Source organism: Podarcis vaucheri, assembly GCF_965113315.1.
Source record: "Podarcis vaucheri genome assembly, chromosome: Z".
In the NCBI taxonomy this organism is placed as follows: domain Eukaryota; kingdom Metazoa; phylum Chordata; class Lepidosauria; order Squamata; family Lacertidae; genus Podarcis; species Podarcis vaucheri.
The window spans coordinates 42279726-42305933 of NC_138758.1; the positions used below are offsets into that span (position 1 = coordinate 42279726).

General features: G+C 50.0%; 1 protein-coding gene and 2 long non-coding RNA genes across 3 annotated transcripts in view; all 3 read right to left on the reverse strand.

Annotated features, from left to right (window-relative positions):
• Positions 1 to 26100, reverse strand: part of LOC309524344 (coiled-coil domain-containing protein 63-like) — a 32273-nt gene extending 6173 nt beyond the window's left edge. Inside the window, exons 1-10 of the mRNA XM_082208933.1 lie at positions 25974 to 26100; positions 24344 to 24458; positions 22839 to 23005; positions 21396 to 21585; positions 20380 to 20499; positions 17992 to 18173; positions 17154 to 17335; positions 13995 to 14212; positions 11572 to 11646; positions 9821 to 10013 (exon numbers count right to left, since the gene is read on the reverse strand). Of these exons, the coding sequence (XP_082065059.1) occupies positions 9821 to 10013; positions 11572 to 11646; positions 13995 to 14212; positions 17154 to 17335; positions 17992 to 18173; positions 20380 to 20499; positions 21396 to 21585; positions 22839 to 23005; positions 24344 to 24382 (1366 nt within the window). The 5' untranslated portion in view covers positions 24383 to 24458; positions 25974 to 26100. The remainder of the gene's footprint in view (positions 1 to 9820; positions 10014 to 11571; positions 11647 to 13994; positions 14213 to 17153; positions 17336 to 17991; positions 18174 to 20379; positions 20500 to 21395; positions 21586 to 22838; positions 23006 to 24343; positions 24459 to 25973) is intronic.
• The window catches only part of LOC309524425, a 275240-nt gene that overhangs the window by 112373 nt on the left and 136659 nt on the right, over positions 1 to 26208 (reverse strand). The gene's annotated exons all lie outside the window — the stretch shown is intronic.
• LOC309524417 lies at positions 3787 to 5940 on the reverse strand. Its single transcript, XR_014215903.1, has 4 exons — positions 5179 to 5940; positions 4375 to 5035; positions 4137 to 4237; positions 3787 to 4002 (listed from the first exon to the last, which is right to left on the reverse strand). It is a non-coding gene; the product is annotated as an uncharacterized lncRNA (long non-coding RNA).

Below are 26208 nucleotides of genomic sequence, written 5' to 3' on the forward strand. Positions count from 1 at the left end.
CGCGTCACACTGTTGGCTCATGTCAAGTTTGTGGTCAACCAAGACTCCTAGATCCTTTTCACATGTACTGCTCTCAAGCCAGGTGTCACCCATCTTGTATTTGTGCCTCTCATTTTTTTTGCCCAAGTGCAATACTTTACATTTCTCCCTGTTAAAATTCATCTTGTTTATTTTTGCCCAGTTCTCTAATCTGTCAAGGTCGTTTTGAAGTGTGATCCTGTCCTCTGGGGTGTTAGCCACCCCTCCCAGTTTGGTGTCATCTGCAAATTTGATCAGGATGCCCTTGAGTCCATCATCCAAGTCGTTGATAAAGATGTTGAATAAGACCGGGCCCAAGACAGAACCCTGTGGCACCCCACTAGTCACTCTTCTCCAGGATGAAGAGGAACCATTGATGAGCACCCTTTGGGTTCGGTCAGCCAGCCAGTTACAAATCCACTGAGTGGTAGCATAGTCAAGACCGCATTTTACCAGCTTCTTTACAAGAATATCATGGGGCACCTTGTCAAATGCCTTGCTGAAATCAAGGTAGGCTACATCCACTGCGTTCCCTTCATCTACCAGGCTTGTAATTCTGTCAAAAAACGAGATCAGGTTAGTCTGACATGACTTATTTTTCAGAAATCCATGCTGACTATTGGTGATCACAGCATTCCTTTCTAGGTGCTCACAGACTGTTTGCTTAATGATCTGCTCCAGAATCTTCCCTGCTATTGATGTCAGACTGACTGGGCGGTAATTATTTGGGTCCTCTCTTTTCCCCTTTTTGAAAATAGGGACAACATTTGCCCTCCTCCAGTCTGCCGGGACTTCGCCTGTTCTCCAGGAATTCTCAAAGATGACTGCCAGTGGTTCTGAGATCACATCTGCCAGTTCTTTTAATACTCTTGGATGCAGTTCATCTGGCCCTGGAGACTTGAATACATCTAAACTAGCCAAATATTCTTGTACTATCTCCTTAGTTATTCTGGGCTGTGTTTCCTTTGCTGAATCATTTGCTCCAAATTCTTCAGGTCGGGCATTGTTTTCTTTATCGGAGAAGACTGAGGCAAAGAAGGCATTGAGGAGTTCAGCCCTTTCTGTGTCCCCTGTTTGCATTTCACCATCTTCTCCTCTGAGTGACCCCATTGTTTCTTTGTTCTTCCTTTTGCTACGAACATACCCATAAAAGCCTTTTTTGTTGCTTTTAACCTCTCTAGCAAGCCTGAGTTCATTCTGTGCTTTAGCTTTTCTGACTTTGTGTCTACACGTGCTGGCTATTTGTTTGAATTCCTCTTTGGTGGTTTCCCCCCTTTTCCATTTTTTGTACACATCCTTTTTTAATCTTAATTCAGTTAAAAGTTCTTTAGATAGCCACCCTGGCTTCTTTAGGCACCTTCCATGTTTCCGTCTCATTGGTATTGCCTGACGTTGTGCTTTTAGTATCTCCCTCTTAACAAACTCCCAGCCATCATGAACTCCCTTTCCTTTTAGTATTGTTGTCCATGGGATCTCACCCAGCACTTCCCTAAGTTTTATGAAGTCGGCTTTCTTAAAGTCAAGAAATTGAGTCCTAGTATGCTTGGCTACTCCTTTCCGCTGTATAGTAAACTTCAGAAGAGCATGATCACTCGCGCCTAATGATCCTTCCACTTCTACCCCACTAACCAGGTCATCAACATTGGTTAGGACCAGATCTAAAATGGCTGTTCCTCTTGTTGCTTCTCCCACTTTCTGGACAATGAAGTTGTCTGCAAGGCCAGTGAGGAATCTGTTTGACCTTATGCTCTTGGCTGAGTTTGACGTCCAACAAATATCTGGGTAATTGAAGTCCCCCATTACTACTATCTCCCTTCCTTTTGCATGCTTGGCCATCTGTTCCAGGAAGGCATCATCTATGTCCTCCGTTTGGCTTGGGGGTCTATAGTAAACTCCCACAATGAGGTCTCTGTTATTCTTCTCTCCCTTAATTTTGACCCAAATGCTCTCACTTTGGCTCTGAGGTTCTAAATCTTGGATCTCTTCACAGGTATACACATCCCTGACATATAACGCCACTCCTCCTCCTTTCTTGTCTGGTCTGTTTCTCTGAAATAGATTGTATCCCCCCATTATTACATTCCAATCGTGGGACTTATCCCACCAGGTTTCAGTGATGCCTATTATGTCATATTTAGTTTGCTGTACCAAGAGCTCAAGCTCATCTTGTTTATTTCCCATGCTTTGCGCATTAGTGTACAGACATTGAAGTCCATTAATCATTCCCCCGTGTCTCTTATTTAAGGATTTTTTCCTCCCACCACTAGGTCCGCGTGCTGTTTGCTCCATTTGGTCTATGACATTTGGATGATCATCTTCATTAATTGAGAGACTCCTACCTTCAGGAGCACTGTCTCCCTCCCCCACATTAGTCAGTTTAAAGCCCTCCTGATGAGGTTTCTGAGATTTTTTGCAAAAACATTCCTCCCAACCGTTGTGAGATGCAGCCCATCACTTGCCAGAAGTCCATCTTCAAGAAACTGCAGTCCATGATCTAAGAATCCAAACCGTTCCTGTTTACACCATTTGCGAAGCCAGCTGTTCACTTCCACTATTTTCCCCTCTCTCCCTGGGCCACGCCGTTCAACTGGGAGGACAGATGAGATGACAATTTGTGCATTTAGTTGCTTCAATTTCCTGCCGAGAGCCTCGTAGTCTCTTTTGATCTTCTGGAGGCTATTGCTTGCAGTGTCGTTGGTTCCCACATGAACCAAGAGGAAGGGGTATTTGTCAGTGGGTTTTATGATTCCTTGCAGTCGTTCAGTTACATCTTGGATCTTAGCCCCGGGGAGACAGCACACTTCCCGAGACGTCTTGTCAGGCCCACAGATCACTGCTTCTGTTCCCCTCAGTAGGGAATCCCCTATCACCACTACACGCCTCCTCTTGGGTTTGGTCGGGGTTCTTCCGTGAGCTGTCCGTTCCAAGGTCGCCTGCACATTCCCTGAGGACTGACTTTGCTGCTCGTCTTCATATACCTGATCGACTGTAATGAGGGAGAGATCCTCAAATGGAGTCTGCTCTTCGTCTTCCATGCTAGGGGAGAGGACCTCAAAGCGATTGTGTATTTCTAAGCAATCAGAGTGAACGCTGGGCCTCCTACTTCTTTGAGTCACGTTTCTCCATATATCTGGCTCCTGTGTTGGTGAACTAGACTCCTTCTCAGGGGAGTCCCCTGTCTCCTCCTTGGTGGAGACGGTGTGCTCTGTTGCTTCCAAGAAGAGCTCCAGCTCTCTAATTCTTCGGAGCGTAGCTACACGTTCCTCCAGTTGCTGGACTTTGTCTTTTAAGAGGGCAATCAACATGCAATTGCTGCAGGTAAAGGTGCCTGCAACCTTTGGCAAGATGGCAAACATTGCGCAGGAATCGCAGGCGACTGCAGCTGTTCCCTCCCCTTCCATCTTGAGATCGTGTCGTTGGGGTTGGCTACAGAGGTCCTCCATCATAAAAAGCTTGAAGACAGGACAAATAACTTCCCTCACACAAAAAAACACCTAGATCTCCCTCAACAAACGTTTGAGACTAGCTCCCCTAAATCTAAAAGATGGATCTAACTGCGCGCGCCGCTAGGCGTGCGCCGCTGCCCTACAAACTCTGATAAGCTCCTCCCACAGCTAATCCCCTGCCTCAACAGAAACCCTGCCCCCTCTGACCTTTACACAGGGAAAACAGCTAATCAGCCTCCAAGAAACACACAGACACAAGAAAACCCTTTTTGCTCCTTCTTCAACTGATGCCCTGAGGCACTGGGACATCGCTGCTGCTGCTGCTGCACCGTGAGTGTTGGGGAAGGCCGCTCCCTCCTCAGGCTAACTCCACCTGGCCTAGGGGGTGGGGCCCAGACTCACCTTCGCCACAGCTTTAAGAGGCCTCATTGAGGCACTGGGACATCGCTGCTGCTGCTGCTGCACCGTGAGTGTTGGGGAAGGCCGCTCCCTCCTCAGGCTAGCTCCACCTGGCCTAGGGGGCGGGGCCCAGACTCACCTTCGCCACAGCTTTAAGAGGCCTCATTGAGGCACTGGGACATCACTGCTGCTGCACTGTGAGTGTTGGGGAAGGCCGCTCCCTCCTCAGGCTAACTCCACCTGGCCTAGGGGGCGGGGCCCAGACTGACTCACCTTCGCCACAGCTTTAAGAGGCCTCATTGAGGCACTGGGACATCGCTGCTGCTGCACCGTGAGTGTTGGGGAAGGCCGCTCCCTCCTCAGGCTAACTCCACCTGGCCTAGGGGGCGGGGCCCAGACTGACTCACCTTCGCCACAGCTTTAAGAGGCCTCATTGAGGCACTGGGACATCGCTGCTGCTGCTGCACCGTGAGTGCTGGGGAAGGCCGCTCCCTCCTCAAGCTAGCTCCACCTGGCCTAGGGGGTGGGGCCCAGACTCACCTTCGCCACAGCTTTAAGAGGCCTCATTGAGGCACTGGGACATCGCTGCTGCTGCACCGTGAGTGTTGGGGAAGGCCGCTCCCTCCTCAGGCTAGCTCCACCTGGCCTAGGGGGCGGGGCCCAGACTCACCTTCGCCACAGCTTTAAGAGGCCTCATTGAGGCACTGGGACATCGCTGCTGCTGCACTGTGAGTGTTGGGGAAGGCCGCTCCCTCCTCAGGCTAACTCCACCTGGCCTAGGGGGCGGGGCCCAGACTGACTCACCTTCGCCACAGCTTTAAGAGGCCTCATTGAGGCACTGGGACATCGCTGCTGCTGCACCGTGAGTGTTGGGGAAGGCCGCTCCCTCCTCAGGCTAACTCCACCTGGCCTAGGGGGCGGGGCCCAGACTGACTCACCTTCGCCACAGCTTTAAGAGGCCTCATTGAGGCACTGGGACATCGCTGCTGCTGCTGCACCGTGAGTGCTGGGGAAGGCCGCTCCCTCCTCAGGCTAGCTCCACCTGGCCTAGGGGGTGGGGCCCAGACTCACCTTCGCCACAGCTTTAAGAGGCCTCATTGAGGCACTGGGACATCGCTGCTGCTGCACCGTGAGTGTTGGGGAAGGCCGCTCCCTCCTCAGGCTAACTCCACCTGGCCTAGGGGGCGGGGCCCAGACTGACTCACCTTCGCCACAGCTTTAAGAGGCCTCATTGAGGCACTGGGACATCGCTGCTGCTGCTGCTGCTGCACCGTGAGTGTTGGGGAAGGCCGCTCCCTCCTCAGGCTAACTCCACCTGGCCTAGGGGGCGGGGCCCAGACTCACCTTCGCCACAGCTTTAAGGACACTGGTGCTCCTGCAGCAAATGTTAAGAATGTTTTTATATATTTTAAAGTGTTTTAAAGGTGTTTTTACTTTTTACTTTGTTGTACCACCGTGAACAGTGGTTTTTATGTATTTTTATTTTGTTCCGTTTTATTGTGGTTTGGGGTGGGGATTGGTTTTGTTTAGGTATAATTGTTTTTGGTTTGTTTTATTTTTCTATTTTTTAAATGGAGGCTTGTATGAGGCTTGGGATTGCTACCGTGGAGGGGCAAGGGAGGTATGGTGGTGGGGGCAGATGGTATAGGCGAAGGGGATCGAGATATGGATACGCTCGTACCCCTTCCAATCTGCACCCCATCCCGAGGGACGAGGGTAGGGTGAGCAAGGATTACTCACCTCCGTCACTGGTGCTGTGCAATGCCAGGTCTATAGGCAACAAAACCGCCACTCTGCGAGATTTCTTTACCTCGCAGGGGGTTGACCTGGCTTGTGTGACGGAGACCTGGGTACGCGAAGGGGCAACAGTTACCTTATGAGAAATGGTGCCCCCGGGTTTCTCCGTCCTCCACCAGTCGCGGACTGTGGGCCGGGGGGGAGGGGTGGCATTATTAATCCGGGAAGATTGTTCTTTCAGGGCTCTACCATCGCCATCGATCCCCGGCATTGAATGTGTTGGCCTAGTGTGGGGCTCTGTGGTGAGCTTGGCTGTCTGGCTGGTGTACCGGCCACCTAGCGCACCAGCAGCCACCCTGTCAGGGCGGAGGCGGTGGCCGGCTGGGCCTTGGAGTTCCCTAACCTATTGGTATTGGGGGACTTCAACATCCATGCTGATGCCACTCCCTCCTCACAGGCTCTGGACCTGGTGTCTTCCATGGTGACACTAGGGCTCTCCCAGTTTGTTTCAGGCCCCACACATCAAGCAGGCCACACGCTGGATTTGACCTTTGGCGTAGGTATAGATGTGATCATGTCTCCTTCAATTAAGGTGCCATGGTCTGATCACTACGCTCTGAAAGCCAGGATTGATTTTCCACCCCCACCCTGCTTAGGTGGGAAGCCGATTTGGGCTCGCCCGCAGAGGCTGATGGACCCTGATAGATTCCGTCAAGCCTTGCGGGACCTTGCTCCCCCTGGCGACTCATTGACTGAGCTTGTTGAGGGCTGGAATATCCAGCTCCTGGCAGCCATAGATGAGATCGCACCTAAGCACCCTCTGCGACCCCGCAGAAACCGGGCTCCCTGGTTTACTGAGGAGCTTCAGAAAATGAAGCGGGACCTCAGATGGCTAGAGCGAGTATGGCGGGGTGCCCGAGACGGAGCCTCAAAAACATCTTATAGGGCTTTTATGAAAACCTATGAGATGGCAGTGAAGGCCGCTAAGAAGTCTTACTTCTTGGCCTCCATTGCATCCGCTAGCTCTTGCCTGGCACAATTATTTAGTATAATTAGGTCTTTAACGTCCCTTGAAGGACAGCCAAATTTAAATAACAATCTGACACACAGCTGTGAGGCATTTGCGAGCTTTTTTGCGGAGAAGGTCCTGTTGCTCCGCCATGACCTCCCTGCCAATTTGGATACAATAAAGGAACTGGAGGCCCCTCGACTGTCCTCGGGTCCAGTATTGGACCACTTTGATCGGATATCCCCAGCCGATGTGGACAGACTCCTCCGAGCTGGAAAGCCCACCACCTGTCCTCTTGACCCGTGCCCGTCTTGGCTGATTAGAGCGTGTCCAGACGAGGTGTGGGCCCCCCTGGGGGATATCATCAATTTGTCCCTTGGCACCGGGATATTTCCAGGGGAATTGAAGGAGGCAGGGGTGCGCCCGCTCTTAAAGAAAACATCATTAGATCCCTTAGATCTATCCAATTACCGCCCGGTTTCGAATCTTCCATTCCTGGGTAAGGTGATTGAGAGAGCGGTTGCTGAACAGCTTGGTAGGTTTCTGGATGAAACATCGGCTCTGGATCCATTCCAGTCCGGCTTCTGCGCTGGTCATGGGACCAAGACGGCTCTGGTCGCCCTAACAGATGATCTCCGCAGGCAGCTGGATCGAGGTGGGTTGGGGCTGCTGATTCTTCTAGACCTGTCAGCAGCCTTCGACATGGTCGATCACGAACTCCTGGACACCGCCTTGCCGACGTGGGGATCCAGGGCACAGTCCTTCAATGGCTGCGCTCGTTTCTCTCTGGTCGGGGACAGAGGGTGGTGCTTGGGGGGGAATTGTCATCGCGCCACTCCTTGGTGTGTGGAGTGCCTCAGGGTGCGATTCTCTCCCCGATGCTTTTTTACATCTTTATGCGCCCCCTCGCCCAGCTTGTCCGGAGTTTTGGGCTGGGTTGCCATCAGTATGCCGATGACACCCAACTCTATCTGTTGATGGATGGCCATCCTGACTTGGCCCCAGACACACTGACCAGATGTTTGGAAGCTGTGGCTGGATGGTTACGTGGAAGCCGGTTGAAGTTAAATCCTTCGAAGACAGAGGTCCTCTGGCTGGGACGGGACGATATGGGATTGGGGGGGCAACTCCCATCTCTTGCGGAGGTGCAATTAGTGCGAGCACCGTCCGTTAAGAGTTTGGGTGTAATCTTCGATACCTCCCTCTCTATGGAGGCGCAGATTACAACTATAACAAAGGCGGCATTTTTTCATCTCCGCCAAGCTAAGCAGTTGGCCCCTTATCTCTCTCGCCCTGACCTAGCCACTGTGATCCACGCGATGGTCACCTCCAGACTGGATTATTGTAACTCGCTCTACGTGGGGCTGCCCTTGAGACTGACCCGAAACTCCAGCGGGTGCAGAATGCCGCGGCGAGACTCCTTATGGGGTCTTCGCTGCGAGATCGCATTCATCCGGTACTATACCAACTGCACTGGCTCCTGGTGGAGTACAGGATCAGGTTTAAGGTGCTGGTTTTAACCTTTAAAGCCCTATACGGCCTAGGACCCTCGTACCTATGGGACCGCCTCTCCTGGTATGCCCCACAGAGGAACCTACCGTCTGCAAGTAAAAACATCCTGAAGGTCCCAGGCCTCAGAGAGGTCAGGCTGGCCTCAACTAGAGCCAGGGCCTTCTCGGCTGCAGCTCCAATCTGGTGGAACACTCTGTCACAAGAGACTAGGGCCCTGCGGGACCTGACATCTTTCCGCAAGGCCTGCAAGACAGAGTTGTTCCACCAGGCCTTTGGTCAGGGCCCAGCCTGACTCCCTCCTCTGGCAACCTGCACAGAACTTTGCTTAACGGTTGCCATTAATTTGATTTTAATTAATTGTTATAATGAAATGTTTTAGAATGTTAGATTATTTGATTGTTTGATTATTTGATTGTTGTTAGCCACCCTGAGCCCGACTTTGGCTGGGGAGGGCGGGATATAAATAAAATTTATTATTATTATTATTATTATTATTATTATTATTATTATTATTATTATTATTATTATTCCCAACAGCCCTGCAAGATCTTGCAAGAGCGTCCTGGGCCCTCCAGAAACAGAATGCAGAGAGCTCCTTGCTCCCCAAGAAGGCAGAGAGCATCAAACATCTTGCTAGACTAAAACTCCCATCATTTCTAGCAACCAACCATGCTGCCTGCTGGAGCTACTGGGCAATGGATTCCAGCAATGTGGGTTGTTCTTGCCCAATGGAGATTTGCAGGGATATGGCCATAGCTCAGTGGCAGAGTGCCTCCCTTGCAGACAGACGGTCCCAGGTTCAAATCCTAGTGGCATCTCCAGGGAAAGATCCTGTGCCTGAAACCCTGCAGAGGTGTTGCCAGCCCCGTGATGCTTTTTGGTGTCTGGTGTGCATCTGGGTCCATTGCAGAAGCAACCCAAGAGATGGGCCTGGTCTAGGGCGCCGTCTGGATATGGTCTGGATATAGTCTAAATATGGTCTGAAGCTCCACATCAAAAAAATGAAGATCATGGCCACTGGGCCCATCACTTCCTGGCAAATAGAAGGGGAAGAAATGGAGGCAGTGAGAAATTTTACTTTCTTGGGCTCCATGATCACTACAGATGGTGACAGCAGCCGCAAAATTAGAAGACGCCTGCTTCTTGGGAGAATGACAAATGACAAATCTAGACAGCATCTTAATAAGCAGAGACATCACTTTTCCAACAAAGGTCTGCATAGTTAAAGCTATGGTTTTCCCAGTAGCGATGTATGGAAGTGAGAGCTGGACCATAAAGAAGACTGAACGCCGAAGAATTGATGCTTTTGAATTATGGTGCAGGAGGAGACTCTTGAGAATCCCATGGACTGCAAGAAGATCAAACCTCTCCATTCTGAAGGAAATCAGCCCTGAGTGCTCACTGGAAGGACAGATCCTGAAGCTGAGGCTCCAATACTCACCTCATGAGAAGAGAAGACTCCCTGGAAAAGACCCTGATGTTGGGAAAGATGGAGAGCACAAGGAAAAGGGGACGACAGAGGACGAGGTGGTGGGACAGTGTTCTCAAAGCTACCAGCATGAGTTTGACCAAATTGCGGGAGGCAGTGGAAGACAGGAGTGCCTGGCGTACTCTGGTCCAGGGGGTCACAAAGAGTCGGACATGACTAAACGACTAAACAACAACACAACAACAACAACAACAGGGCCCCATCACTCACTGAAATACTGCATCAGGTTCTGATCTGTGATCTCCCCCGTCTCGCCCAGGTGCTCCCTGATCTGGGTGGCATCGCAGCCCGTTTCCTTGAACAGGAAGTCCACCGCCTGCTTCAGCTGGTCCAGGATCTTTCTGTTCTCTTTCAGCTTGTACTCGTACAGGTTGGCTTCTTCTGTGGTCTTCTGCAGCTTATCCTGCGGGCCAAAGGAGAGGTGGTCAGGTGAAATATACTCGGAGTCAAGAGTGGATTTCATGCTCTTTATTCAGCTAATAGCGGTGAGGAGGAATGGAAGTTCCCCCAGAATGTCTGCTTTATATACATTATTTACACAATGGGCCCCACGTGATTGGCTAATTCCGGGATTCACCTGTTGGCCAATCAGGTTGTGGATTCACTTCCACCTGGAGCTGGATTGGGTGGCTGCTGTGGACCAATCAGACTGCTGCATTCTGGATGCTATTGTTCTAGGACCAATCAGACTGCTGCCTTTTAGATCCTATTCAACTCCGTACATAACATCAGAGCTATTGGGATACTGCCAGGGAGACAGGGGCATTAGGCAGGCCCCCAGCTGGCTCCAGCCACTGGCCGGCAGCTGGACGATCACCGGTCTCCCTTGGAACAGCATCAATCAGCGACACGAGCCTCAGATACTTTTAGAGACCCGTGCACGCTCTATCAGCAGAGTGTGTAAATCTTCTCACAGCAGAAGAGGCGGACAGAGCCATGTGTAAGCAGTATATTACAGCATTTTATTCAGCAGCAGGAACAAAGGAAAAAACATGTCTGCTTTCCTTCGTGTCCAGCAAAACAGTGGCAATAGAAAAGCTATATACAAACGGAAGTTCCTAGACTGTGCTGGAAGTAAACAGGCATGTGACACACAACAGTCATGCCCGTTCCCTTTTAAGGTTGAGCTCCCATTGTTCGGTCCCTGCTCCTGCCAACCTAGCAGTTCGAAAGCATGTCAAGTACAAGTAGATAAATAGGTACCACTCCGGTGGGAAGGTAAACAGCGTTTCCATGCGCTGCTCTGGTTCTCCAGAAGTGGCTTAGTCATGCTGGCCACATGACCCAGAAGCTGTCTGCGGACAAACGCCGGCTCCCTCGGCCTATAGAGCGAGATGAGCATGCAACCCCAGAGTCATCCGCGACTGGACCTAACGGTCAGCGGTAAAGGTAAATGTAAAGGGACCCCTGACCATTAGGTCCAGTCATGGCTGGCTCTGGGGTTGCAGCACTCATCTTGCTTTATTGGCCGAAGGAGCCGGCGTACAGCTTCCGGGTCATGTGGCCAACATGACTAAGCCGCTTCTGGAGAACCAGAGCAGCTCACGGAAACGCCGTTGACCTTCCCGCCGGAGCAGTACCTATCTATCTACTTGCACTTTGACGTGCTTTCGAACTGCTAGGTTGGCAGGAGCAGGGACCAAGCAACGGGAACTCACCCCCTTGCGGGGATTCGAACCGCCGATCTTCTGATCGGCAAGTCCTAGGCTCTGTGGTTTAACCCACAGCATCACCTGCGTCCCAGGCCCCCAAGAGAGTAGGGCCCTAAGCTATAGCTTGTTTGGCTTATATGTAAATCTGGCACTGTCCGTGCTGACTGACAGCACCTCTCAACCCCTCCCATGAGATGTCACTGGGGATTGAACCCGGGACACGCTGCCTCTGAGCTATGGGACTCAAAAGTCCCAAACGTTGCAGCCTTTCCCCACAGCGACGGGACCCCCTAGGTCAGCCCCACTTACCTCCACTTCTTTCATGTTGCCGTGAACGATGTCTTCTGCCTTCTTGTGCTCGGATTTCAGCTTGCTGATTTCATTCTACAGAACACAGAAGGGCACAAAGGGGCTCAGGCAGAGAGTGGGGAACCGTTCCCTCCAAAATTGCAAGGGCCATATTTTTTCATTGGCAAGTTTTCAGGGGCCAACATGCAGCTGGTGGCAGCAATGAGTCAATTGTAGCTCCTGAAATGTTTCTCTCACGCACATTCTTTATTTTATTATTATTGCAACTGGTTTCTTAATCACCTCCCAAGCCACGATCTCAAGGCAATTTACACATAAAATAGTTAAAAACACTTAAAAACACACAAAAAAGGACGTTTAAAACAGTGTTTCCCAAATTTAGGTCTCCAGGTGTTTTTAAGACTACAACTCCCATCATCCCTGACCTGCTTCCTAGGGATGATAGGAGTTGTAGTCCGAAAACAGCTGGCGACCCAAGTCTGGGAAACACTGGCTTAAAGCAAAAAGAAAACCCTCACAGGAAGACTTGTAGACCCATTTATCCTGCTGGGAAAACCAGCTGGAACAAAAATGTACTTGACTGATTTAGGAGGTACAGTGAACGCTCAGGCTGCGAATGTGATCTGTGTGGGAGGCACGTTCGCCACCCGCAGCGCCGTGTCTTTGCATGCGCAGGTTGTGATTTGGTCTTCTGCACATGCACAAAGCACAATTTAGCGTCTCCAACCCCATCATTCTGCCCGGACGCTGAGGTCCAGTGCCGAGGGCCTTCTGGCGGTTCCCTCACTGCGAGAAGCAAAGCTACAGGGAACCAGGCAGAGGGCCTTCTCGGTGGTGGCACCCGCCCTGTGGAACGCCCTCCCATCAGATGTCAAAGCGATAAACAACTACCTGACATTCAGAAGACATCTGAAGGCAGCCCTGTTTAGGGAAGCTTTTAATTTTTAATAGGTTATTGTATTTTAGTGTTTTGTTGGAAGCCGCCCAGAGTGGCTGGGGAAACCCAGCCAGATGGGCGGGGTACAAATAATAAATTATTATTATTATTATTATTATTATTATTATTATTATTATTATATATGCGCGACCGCCAAAACCCAGAAGTAACCTGTTACGGTACTTCCGGGTTTCAGCATGTCCATAACCCCAAAAAATGCAACCTGAAGCACCTGTAACCCGAGGTATGACTGTACAAGGATGGAGGCCATTTCTTAAGCAACCCGCTTCTGAGCTGCGCAGGGCCTTAGATGGCAGTACCAGCATCTTGAATGTGGCCTTGTAGCAAACCGGCAGCCGGTGGCAGACCCCCAAGCAATGTGTTACATGCTGGCGGGCGTTTGACTGCCATGTTCTGCGTCAGCTGGAGCCTCCATACCATGCCAAGGGCATTGCAGCACTGTGTGGTTACCAGGGCATAAACAGCTGTGGCCAAGCTATTTCAATCCAGGAGCCACCGGGAGCAATGGCTCCCGGTGGGGTACAGGATCAGGTTTAAGGTACAGGATCAGGTTTAAGGTGCTGGTTTTAACCTTTAAAGCCCTATACGGATTAGGACCCTCGTACCTACGGGACTGCCTCTCCTGGTATGTCCCACAGAGGAACTTACGGTCTTCAAATAAAAATATCCTGAAGGTCCCTGGCCACAGGGAGGTTAGGCTGGCCTCAACCAGAGCCAGGGCTTTTTCGGCTGTGGCTCCAATCTGGTGGAATGCTCTGTCACAAGAGACTAGGACTTGACATCTTTCCGCAGGGCCTGCAAGACAGAGCTGTTCCACCAGGCCTTTGGCCAGGGCACAGCCTGACCCCCTTCTTTGGCAATATTCACAGAACTTTAGCCTAATGGTTGCCATCAATTTAAGTTGAATTAATTTTATAATGAAATGATTTTAGTAAAGGTAAAGGTAAAAGTACCCCTGCCCGTACGGGCCAGTTGTGACCGATTCTGGGGTTGCGCGCCCATCTCACTTAAGAGGCCAGGGGCCAGCGCTGTCCGGAGACACTTCCGGGTCACGTGGCCAGCGTGATGAAGCTGCTCTGGCGAACCTGCACCAGCGCAGCACACAGAAACGCCGTTTACCTTCCCGCTATAAAGTGGTCCCTATTTATCTACTTGCACTTAAGAGTGCTTTCGAACTGCTAGGTGGGCAGGAGCTGGGACCGAATGATTTTAGAATGCTGTACTATTTTATTGTTGTTAGCCGCCCTGAGCCCAGCTTCGGCTGGGGAGGGCGGGATATAAATAAAAATTATTATTATTATATTATTATTATTATTATTATTATTATTATTATTATTATTATTATTATTACTGCTCAATCAAAACACAGCCCACTTGCAGCAGGATCAGCAGTCCAGAGCCCAGCCTGGGCCAGAGGACCAGGGACCAGTGAGGGGCGTAGGAGGGGGAAGGGCAGAGAGGAGACCTGGATGTCTTCAATCCTTTTCTGCAGCCTCTCATTGTCATTGTTCAGTTCGGTGAGATAGCTGAAGTAGGCAAAGTTCTTCTCCTCCTTCGCAATGAACTCTTCCACCAGCAGGTCAATGTCCCCATTTTCCGTCAGCTTCAGCAGTCGCATGTAGGCAACCTCGTAACTCTCAAAGCTCTCCCCCTTGGTCTTGGCTCGCTTCTTGGCCTTGAGAGCTGGAAGGGATTGAAGGGGGAGGGTTCATAAAATTGTCTCTTGCCACCTCAGTCTCCGAGGGGTGCAAGGCTCCAGGGGGTTCCGGGCGCTTACCCAGGGTTCTGTCAGAAGTCCAGGTTCCCAGGTTGATAACACAGTAAGCGTAGATAATTAAAAAGGTGGATTTATTGCCAAGACAAACAGATAACTCCGGACGGCTCTAACAAAGCCTCCAGCATCATTACTCAAGATGACCCTTCTGAAGATTTCTTCCGGGATCTACAGAAGATATTGAACTTACCACTCTCACGTCTCTTGTTTTGCTTCCTGTCTAGTAACCCTCCCATACACCAACTCTTTGGACTGAGTGGATCAGCTCCACCCTCTCCCTGGTCTGAGAGGCTGTCTCTGAATATATTCTCCCCTATATGTGCTTCCTGCGAGCTCTGGCCGTGTTCTAGCCTGCTCTCAGCTACTGCCTTATCACCCATCAAGGTCAGGAAGAGCAGCAGCCTGCAGCGGCCGGCTCTTCCCTGCCTAACATCTAAGTCTCCCTGTTCCTGGCTTCTTTCTGCAGTTGGCTGCAAACCTTCACTGGGAGCTGGCTCATTCCTGACAGGTTTGTGTTTCCTTGCAGAATGTGGGGCAGCAGAGACTATGGTTTATTTACACGTATATACAACCTGAGCCTAAGATAGAGGGGTTCATGGCATTAACACCCCAAGAAGGTCTTGCTTCTCCCATAGCCACAGCCCTGGATTTAAACAGAATTCAAGCATGGCTCTCACTGTCTGGCTTCTGCCTTTTCGGGCTCAGATCACACACACTCTTTGTCTTGGTCTTTCTCACCACCAGCCAGGTGAAGGAGGGGACCCACCCATTTGCCCTCCGGCACAAAGCTACTTCCTTCGTTATACAAAGGACCATACTTAGGTGGTTCTTGTGCACTTTGCCTGGGTAACTCAACAGCGGAATCCTCCATTTGATTTTTGACCCTTGTTGGATCCGGGATCCCAAGAATTGCAGGAGACTCGGGCATCAAGCTGGTTAACTCACTCCCACTGACTCACAACACTCATGAAAAAACATCACTGCAGGATCACATTCACCTGGTGCTATACTAGCTGCACTGACTCCTAGTGGAGTACAGGATCAGGTTTAAGGTGCTGGTTTTAACCTTTAAAGCCCTATATGGCCTAGGACCCTCGTACCTACGGGATGGCCTCTCCTGGTATGTCCCACGGAGGACTTTACAGTCTTCAAAAAAAAACATCTTGGAGGTCCCGGGCCACAGGGAGGTTAGGCTGGCCTCAACCAGAGCCAGGGCTTTTTTGGCCGTGGCCCCAATCTGATGGAACGCTCTGTCATGTCACAAGAGACTAGGGCCCTGCGGGACTTGACATCTTTCCACAGGGCCTGCAGGACAGAGCTGTTCCACCAGGCCTTTGGCCAAGGCACAGCCTGACCCCCTCCTTTAGTAATTCTTCACAGAACACTAGCCCAATGGTTGCCATCAATTTGATTTGAACTGATTTTATAATGAATTGATTTTAGAATGCTGTATTATTTTACTGTTGTTGGCCGCTCTAAGCCCAACTTTGGCTGGGGAGGGCAGGATATACCGTATTTTTTGCTCTATAAGACTCACTTTTTCCCTCCTAAAAAGTAAAGGGAATGTGTGTGCGTCTTATATAGCGAGTGCAGGCTGCAGAGCTATCCCAGAAGCCAGAACAGCAAGAGGGATTGCTGCTTTCACTGTGCAGCGATCCCTCTTGCTATTCTGGCTTCTGAGATTCAGAATATTTTTTTTCTTGTTTTCCTCCTCCAAAAACTAGGTGCGTCTTGTGGTCTGGTGTGTCTTATAGAGGAAAAAATATGGTAAATAACATTTTATTATTATTATTATTATTATTATTATTATTATTATTATTATTATTATTATTATTATCAATTGCTCAACCCACTAAAGGCAGCAATTAAAGAGCTAAAATTTAAAGTCATGGAAGCTGTGGTGTCAAGCAACCAAACAGGCCGGGATATGAGCCAGTTTCATGACTGCACCATGACTGAATACCGCCCACAGGATCCATCCTCTTGCTTTCAGCAGCCAGTGTGTTCTGCTTCACATATTCAGCAGCCCAAAGGCTGAGCAACTGGCTAAAATTTACAAAGCAGACCCTAACAGCAGGAACTTTTAAATCTATTATTTTCATAAATACAGGAGTGTCTTCAGCAAACCTTTAAATCATAACTTTAAAGCATAAATTCAAAGCATATTGTTGTAAGAATTCTAAAGTCCCTAATATAAAACAAATGTTTAGAAATGTACAAGGCAAGCACATACACAAGTATATAAACCACATGTCTGAAATAGCACAGGAGAGCAATCCTGAAGCCATTTTGACTCTCCCAATTTGACCTCAATATATTTATTTGCAAGGAGGAAGGAAATGGGGAAAACCTCCCCTTTGTCTTTTTGCTTACAAATCTTGTCTGAAAGACGTATTTGTGAGCCCATGACCTGGATTCAGGACCTGGATGGTTAAGTATTAACCATCACAAAAGAATGGCCAGGCTGCCCTGGTAAAGCAATCAGTGACCATTAACAGGTATCCTGGCAAACAGGATTTCTGTTGTAGACTGCCTCCTTCTGTGATGTATGTATCATGTTTTTTGGGGTGGTCTTGAGCTACAGGGTGGGCAATTTCAAAAGTCCATAGAAGGGCTTGTGCACCATTGTTCTGGGTTCCTGATCCCTCCTGCGTGTGGTGAGTGAGGACCCTGTTGCAACAGATCAAGAAAGATCAGGCTTACTAGCTGCTTTGCTTCTCAATATTCTCTGGTTGGCCTCTCTTATTTTCTCCTACCAATAGGGAACCTACGTAAGGACTCTATATGGGCTCTTGGATTCCCCATAAGGGGGGGAAAGGGCAGATTTTTGTTTACAACAATGTGTGGTACCTTCTTCCTTTTTGGCTTGCTCCTCAAATTCCGAGCGGTCCACCAGCTTGGTGAGCATGAAAGCCTTCAGCTTGGTTTCGTGGTTGTAGATCCGCTCCAGCTCCCGAAACTCAACGTTGAACTGCGCAATGTCCTTGCAGCGCCGCTCCTTCATCGCAGAGATCCTGGCAAGGGCCTCCACCCTAGAAATGGGCAGAAGTGGTGACGGGCAAATCATAGAACACAGTTGGAAAGGGGTCCCCAAAGGTCCTCTAGTCCAACCCCTGCAATGCATGAAAATGCATGTTCAGAAATAGGACGGGAACACAGGGATGCTGCCTTTAATAGTCACACTAATGTCCCACCAGGTTCAGTGTTGTCTACATTGTCTGGTTTTTGAATTCTGGTGCTAGAGGAGACTCTTGAGAGTCCCATGGACTGCAAGAAGTTCAGACCTATCCATTCTGAAGGAAATCAGCCCTGAGTGCTCCCTGGAAGGACAGATCCTGAAGCTGAGGCTCCAATACTTTGGCCACCTCATGAGAAGAGAAGACTCCCTGGAAAAGACCCTGATGTTGGGAGAGTTGGAGGGCACAAGGAGAAGGGGAAGACAGAGGACGAGATGGTGGGACAGTGTTGTCAAAGCTACCAGCATGAGTTTGACCAAAGTGTGGGAGGCAGTGGAAGACAGGAGTGCCTGGCGTGCTCTGGTCCATGGGGTCATGAAGAGTCGGACACGACTAAGCCACTAAACAACAACAACGACTAGTAGCATCTCTACGGGGTTTCGGGTGGGGGGCAGGGCGGATCCCAGGATTTGAACCTGGCGGGATTTGAACCTGGGACCAGCTGCTCTCACCTTTGCTCGTAGGCTTGCGTCGATTGCACAATAGACAAGTCCATCGTCTTCCTCTGTTGCTCTAGCTGTTTGTGAAGCCGGGAGTAGATGGAATCGAAGACAGACTTCTGGCACTGCAGGTTCTCTATCTCCTCGCGGAGTTTGGCATTGGTGATCATGATGGTGTCAAAATAAACCGTGACCTGGAAAGAGCAAAATGAGGAAGGGGTTGAATCCTGACAAGACAGAAATACTGTTTTGGGGGGACAGGGGGTGGGTGGTATGGAGGACTTCCTGGTCCTGAATGGGGTAACTGTGCCCCTGAAGGACCATGTGCGCAGCCTGGAAGTCATTCTGGACTCACAGCTGTCCATGGAGGCACAGGCCAATTCTGTGTCCATGGTATCTGTTTATCAGCTCCATCTGGTACACAGGCTAAGACTCTACCTGCCCGCAGACTGTCTCGCCAGAGTGGTGCATGCTCTGGTTATCTCTCGCTTGGACTACTGCAATGTGCTCTATGTGGGGCTACTTTTGAAGGTGACCCGAAAACTACCACTAATCCAGAATGCGGCAGCTAGACTGGTGGCTGGGAGCGGCTGCCGAGACCACATAACACCAGTCTTGAAAGACCTACACTGGCTCCCAGTACGTTTCCGAGCACAATTCAAAGTGTTGGTGCTGACCTTTAAAGCCCTAAACGGCCTCGGTCCAGTATACCTGAAGGAGCATCTCCACCTCCACCATTCAGCCCAGACACTGAGGTCCAGCTCCGAGGGCCTTCTGGCAGTTCCCTCATTGCGAGAAGCCACGTTATAGGGAACCAGGCAGAGGGCCTTCTCGGTAGTCGCGCCCGCCCTGTGGAACGCCCTCCCATCAGATGTCAAAGAGAAAAATAACTACCAAACTTTTAGAAGACATCTGAAGGCAGCCCTGTTTAGGGAAGCTTTTAATGTTTAATAGGTTATTGTATTTTAGTGTTTTGTTGGAAGCCGCCCAGAGTGGCTGGGGAAACCCAGCCAGATGGGTAGGGTATAAATAATAATGAATTATTATTATTATTATTATTATTATTATTATTATTATTATTATGACTGTCCTAAACTGCAAAACCTTCTTCCTGCAAAGAGGTGCTGAACCACCTCGGCATAAGTCTGTGCCATCTAGAGGAATAGTCATGATTTTAGATCGGGTGTTGTTTTTTAATACGTTTACTTTGGCTGGAATTCAAGGGCAAATCCCAGGAAGATGTGGAGCAGAGGTAGCGAGAGGTGTGACCTGCAGAGAGGGAATGTGGCTTGGGGAGAGACATGAGGGCCAGAGAGGACCCTAGAGGGCCACATTTGGACCCTGGGTCTGAGGTCCCCCACCCCTCCCACCCAGTTTTTCTCTCCACTCTCAGCATCCTGTGCCACTGAGATCTTTTGGGGATATTGTGCAACATTTTCTCCTCCTTGGGATCCCCCCCCCAAAAAAATAAATAAATGAGTCCTTCTACCAAACGTGGGGTCTCTGCAAGTCTGCTGGTCCTTCCCTCATGTGCGTGCGATGGCCTGGGATTCGGACTCGGAGGCTGAACCTGAGGGATCCCAGCCTGCACAGGATTCCCCGCCTCCAGAACCAGCTGAGCCAGAGCTGGGGCCTGAGCCTGAAGGGTCCTCACCTGTGCTGGGTCCTCAGGTGCAGGCACCAGCTGAGTCTGCTCTGGCTCCTGAGGTGATGGAGGACCCATTGCCTGCAGGTGCTCCACTCTCAGCCCCGTCAGGGGAAGAGGAGGTTGCCTCTGGGTCTGGTCACCCTCCAGCCTCTCCTGAGCTGCAGAGGCTCAGGGCAGAGAGGCGGAGGGAACTAAGTTCCCGCAGGAGGAGTGCTCGCCTCCAGGCCAGGAGAGGCGAGTCACCAAAGGATTGGGGCTGCCCTATGCCTCGGGCAGATAAAAGCCAGCCAGCCCCAGTCCCAAGTTGCAGGAGCAGCATTGTTGGTTGCTAGTTCCTGCCTGAACCCTGTCCTGCTTTCCTGCCTGAGCTCCTGACCCGCCCTGGCTCCCTGCTTGCAAGCCTGTTCCTGACTTCACCCGACTCCCTGCCCTGCACCCAGCTTCAGCTACTACGGACTGCCTCCCCATTGCACCTTTGACCATGGACCAGACTTGGACCTCGCCTCTCGAGTAACCCACGGGTCCAGCACAGTGTGTGTGTGTGTTGCAGGATGCTCCCCTGAAGCTTGGGAGCAGAATATAAACAGTTCCCGCTGCTTTTAACTGGGTTTATAATGTTGGTTTTTCGCAGGGGGTGAGATTATTTCATTGCCACCTCCCCGAGGAGGCAGACTCTGGTACTCAGCAGAGGCAGAAGGTGTGGGACTCAGGAGGGGGGTCTGGACCGGCGGAGGTGGGGGGCCACAGCTCACGTGGTTGAGTCGGTTCTCTAAGAGCTGGATCTGCTTCTGCAGCCACCTGCCGTCGTACTCCTGCCTCATTTTGATGACAAGCATTTTCTGTTTCTTAATCTTGTTCTCCCGTTCCATGATCTGAAACAAGAGAGATCCAGGAAGACCTTTATATGAATAGCTCAGGCCCCAGTTTACCCGCATCCCTCCGCTTCACCCCATAGACACCCACTTTTTGGTGCCTCCCCTACCCCCACCATTTCTGTTTAGACAAGTCTATACAGACACGTTAAATGTGGCTGCTGCTGTTCCAATCTGTTTTTATTTTTTCAAAAAAAATCCACAATTACGTATAATAAATATAACATAGAAAAAAGAAAAAACACACAAAAGTAAACACAATACAGTACTAAACAAGAAAAACAAAAAAAAATGGAATCTTAAACACATATCCCTTAAAAACCCAATTTCTCTTACATTATTAATTGACTTCTTCAGATCCCTCCCTTCTGAATTTCATTCTATCTGCATGTAACAGCTCTCCAATATCATTCTTAATCTAAAATTATTTCCAACTATTAACTATCTTATTCTCTTTTCTTACTGTTCTAAATCCAATTTAAGGTAAAGGTAAAGGGACCCCTGACCATTAGGTCCAGTCATGACCGACTCTGGCTCTGTAAGCCACTTCTGGCATGTCAAAGTGCAAGTAGATAAAGTGCAAGTAATAGGTACCACTCCGGTGGGAAGGTAAACAGCGTTTCTGTGTGCTGCTCTGGTTCGCCAGAAGTGGTTCAGTCATGCTGGCCACATGACCCGGAAGCTGTACGCCGGCTCCCTTGGCCAATAAGGTGAAATGAGCACTGCAACCCCAGAGTCGGCCACGACTGGACCTAATGGTCAGGGGTCCCTATACCTTTATGATAGTATGACTCTAGGCTTTCTGCTTGCAGCAAACTAGAAAGCCAAAAATACAAGCCAATTTCAGGGTGTGTGCACCAGACCTCACACCCCTCCCGGCATTTCCCACCATGCACCTTGTCATCCAGTTCCGAGATCAAGGCCTTGGTGGCTCTGATGAGGGCGTCGTATTCGTCCTTGGTCTGCAAAAGGAATTTAAGCTCCATGCAGTTGCGGTCGTCGATGAAAAGGTTCCGAGGCGAATTGGTGAGGCCCAGAAGTAAATTGATCTCGTCGTGCTCTTGTTTCAAGGCGTGGATTTGCCTCCTGCGGCAGAGGAGGGAAAGAGATTAAGAGTATGCATCCTCACATCAAACACTGCACAGACGCACCAATGGAGGCCCACAACTGCGCCGTGCGTTTGGTAATACTTCTCCGCACAACGGGACGCATGTGCAAGGGGGGTGGGGTTCACCTACATGGCTTTAAAAGGAGATGGGGTGGATCCATAAAAAGTGGCAGCCAATGGCCATCAGGAACGAGAGCAGAGCCTCCATGTACAGGAACAGTGCACCTCAAATACTGGATGCTGGAACCAACCCACAGTGGGAGGCTATCGTCTTAATGCCAGTGGGCATCTGAAAGAGGGGGTCTGGTCCAGAAAAGGGGACTGGTGATATTGATCTAAGTCAACATGGCAATATGTAACACAGACCTTCCTTCAGCCCCAAACAGAACGGGTGCAGAATGGTAGTTAAGGAATGTGCACTATGGGGAAGAGGGAGGCGAGTTCCTAAGGAGCTGTTGGGAAAATGAGCCGCCACTGTGCTGTTGCTTTTTCTTTAGGATTTTAAAAAAATGTCTTCTTAATGTTTCCGTAGTGGGACGTGGGTGGCGCTGTGGGTTAAACTACAGAACCTAGGACTTGCCGCTCAGAAGGTCAGCGGTTCGAACCCCCGTGACGGGGTGAGCTCCCGTTGCTTGGTCCCTGCTCCTGCCAACCTAGCAGTTCGAAAGCGCGTCAGAGTGCAAGTAGATAAATAGGTACCGCTCCGGCGGGAAGGTAAATGGCATTTCCGTGCGCTGCTCTGGTTCGCCAGAAGCGGCTTAGTCATGCTGGACCCATGACCCAGAAGCTGTATGCCGGCTCCCTCGGCCAATAAAGCGAGATGAGCGCTGCAACCCCAGAGTCGGTCACGACTGGACCTAATGATCAGGGGTCCCTTTAGCTTTACCGTTTCCGTAGTTTTTCTATAGGAGAGATTTTATTGATTGATTGATTGATTGATTGTCAATAGCACATCTGCAGTGGTCATTAAAGCTTCTGGCAGAAACCGAGATGTAATTCCATGTCCTTCATCAGATGGGAGCCAGGACAGGTGGGGGTTGGGACAAAAAACCCCGGATTTGGCACCTTTGCCTTTGAAAAGCAAGGGCTATACTCCTGGGGATAGTTCTGAGGGCCAAACATGGAGACCCGGGGGCCACATTTGGCCCCTGTGCCTGAGCTTCCCCACCTCTGGTCCCTGTGGACGTCCTTTCATGTGGCCACCCCCCTTGCAAAACTCTGCCCCACTTACTCCTGCTGGAACAACAGCCGCTGAGTCTTGATCCCAAAAGACTTCCTGTTCTCCACCATGATCCGGAACTGTTGCTGCAGCTTCCTCAGCTCAGTCTCGGCCATCATCTCTTTCTCCTTCTCAGTGTAGTCAGAGTTCTCGCTCCTGGAGCGGGATTGTTTCTGGCGCTGCGGATCGGGGCAGATCAGGAGGGAAGGGGAAAAGATAGGGGAGGGGGGCCTGTTTTAAGCTCATAAGGCTCAAGCCTCCCTGTCACGGGAGGCTCAGGTCCATTCTGTGTCCAGGGCAGCTGTTTATCAGCTCCATCTGGTACGCAGGATGAGACCCTCCCTGCCTGCGGACTGTCTTGCCAGAGTGGTGCATGCTCTGGTTATCTCCCGCTTGGACTACTGCAATGCACTCTACATGGGGCTGCCTTTGAAGGGGACCCGGAAACTACTACTAATTCAGAATGCGGCAGCTAGACTGGTGCCTGGGAGTGGCCGCCGAGACCATATAAAGACCTACACGGGCTCCCAGTACGTTTCCGAGCACAATTCAAAGTGTTGGTGCTGACCTTTAGGAGCCCTAAACGGCCTCGGTCCAGTATACCTGAAGGAGCGTCTCCACCCCCATCGTTCAGCCCGGACACTGAGGTCCAGCTCCGAGGGCCTTCTGGCAGTTCCCTCATTGCGAGAAGCCAAGTTACAGGGAACCAGGCAGAGGGCCTTCTCGGTAGTGGCACCCGCCCTGTGGAACGCCCTCCCATCAGATGTCAAAGAGAAAAATAACTACCAAACTTTTAGAAGACATCTGAAGGCAGCCCTGTTCAGGGAAGCTTTGAATTTTTAATAGGTTACTGTATTTTAGTGTTTTGTTGGAAGCCGCCCAGAGTGGCTGGGGAAACCCAGCCAGATGGGTAGGGTATAAATAATAAATGATGATGATGATGATGATGATTCCTATATACCTCCCACCAACAAAAGCCATTTGATGGGGCCGAAGCATAGCAGGTGCCCTACCCTATTGGGAATCCCGCAAGCGCCCGGCCCCCCGGCCCCAGCTTCCAAAATCCCAGCAGAGAAAGAAAGCATCTTCCTATTTGGACAGTTTTAAAACAGCAGCAGCAACAGCGGAGATACCAGTGGAGAACACAGGGGGGAGGAAACAAAACCATCTTTTTCTGCTGTCAGAGAGGGAGACCAGCTGACTCCCTTCGGAAGAGAGTTTCAGAGCTCTGGGGCTACGACAAAAAAGGCCCTGCATCCCACGGCAACCAATCCATTTAAGAGTTGGAACCTGAAGTTGCCTGATCTGAAATTGTGTGTCACGCGTGTAACCACAGCCCAGACCAGCCATTATGAGTAAAAACAAAACGAAACCCACATGTGGAAACGGCCTCAGAAAAGGGGGGGGGTTAACCACTGGTACCAGTGTCATCTTTTGTAAGACGTTGGTGACAACTGTGCCGTGTAATTAAACACAAGATGTCTTCAAGAGTCATTCCAGAGCAGTCTAAGAGTTACCAGGGTAGTTCCGGTCGCCATTTTAGTCAATGCCTTCATTCTCTCTCCTGTTGATGTCAGTCGCCTCCGTCAAGCAAAACGAAGGTAATATGTTTCTTGAAGGAAGACCCGTGCCCTGAAAAGAACAGCAAATGTACATTCGGAAGCAAGGGACCATCAGCAATTGCTCCATCGTACTGGCAAATTTGGTCCTCGCCCCTTTTCCTCTGCTTCCCTTTAGGCGAAATCACCCCAGATGGCTCTCTGAGGCTTAACGGGAGAACATTATCCTGATGGCATCACAGAGCTTGTTCTCCTTCTATAATGAGGGGGCGCAACGGATGCCTCAGCTTTGTCCAACCCATTCAGGACTTGGGTTTCCATAGAAATGACAAGAGAGCACGTACTGGTGGGGGCACAAACCTTCTTCTTGCCATTTCTATGGAAACCGACCCATTCCAAGCGGGTCATTCTAGACATTTCGTTAGGTCTTGGCATGAAGGAGTTGCAAGGTAGACTGACGTTTGCCAAGCCCAGATTTTGGGAGCGGGTGAGGGCGGAGTGGGGTGGGGAGGTGTCATTTAGTCAATTTACACCTGAACTCATCAGATACTGACCACACACTTCCAAGCACTGTTGGAGTCTCATGCCAGTGTGGTGCAGTGGTTAGAGTCTTGGGCTAGGACCTGGGTTCAAATCCCCCCACTTGAGCCATGAAGCTCACTTGATGATCTGGGGGAGGGGGGTTCGGTCCCTGCCTCTCAGCCTAACCTACTTCACAGAGTTTATGTGGGGATTAAATGAGGAGGGGGAGAAGAATGGCAGATGAAGTGGACGGGTTATCACAAAAAGGGCTAAAATGACCGGAAGAACCAGAAATCAGGAATGACCAAAATTTTAATTAGGGATGGGGAAAATTTCTAATTTATCCTAAAAACCATTGTAAACAGCTAAAATCCACCTGGGCCTAGGGGGACGAGGCCCAGACTCACCAGCCCTAATGAAGAGGTTTAATATGCTGTAAACCGCTTTGAGATTTTTATTTAAAATGCAAAGCGGTATAGAAATAAATAAATAATCGTTAGTAGGGTTGGAATAACACTTGTAGTTTAATGGTGAATTTTGGACATAAAGGAGATGTAAAAGATTTGGATTATCATAAAAGATGCAGGAGGATATGATTAACAATAGGACCCACAAAGGGGAGGAGGGAAGTCCAGCAGAGAGATATGCGATTATAAAACTTTAATCTGAAAAATCAAACAAATAAATTTATTTTTTTAATAAAACAAATAAATTTATTTTTTAATAAAAAATGCAATACCTGTAAAATAATAATAATAATAATAATAATAATAATAATAATAATAATAATAATAAATGCGTCTCCCATTTCAACTGCACTGACTCCTTGGACCCACCCTCCCGCCTGCTTATTTTGCAGCATAGAAACTGTAAACTTCTGGGCGCAGGGACCTTAGTTATGCTGCTTTTGAAAGAACCGTGAATATCGATCACATAAATAGGGGGGAAATTAGGAGAGGCTTGATGGGGAAAGAGGGCTCAGATGTGATTGACAACAATTATTTGGACAAGCCACAGGGAGAGAAGGAAAGGAAATAATGGAGCCTGGGCTAAGTAGAAGTCTCACTTTCCTCCGGGCACCCGCCGCAGCGCTGCCTCCCTACTTCTGCGGGACAGGATCTCGCAAGCGTCTTCTTCTAACCGCCGCGCAACGGCGGACTCCTCTACCTTCCTTTCAGAGAGGCCAGCCAACGAAAGGGAAAATGCTGATCTTCCAAAGGGCAGAAAATGAGGCCAGCGTCGGCGTCCCTTGCTTTCGCCCGCCTCCCCCTCCGCTTGCAGCAGAAGCGCCTCGCTTACTA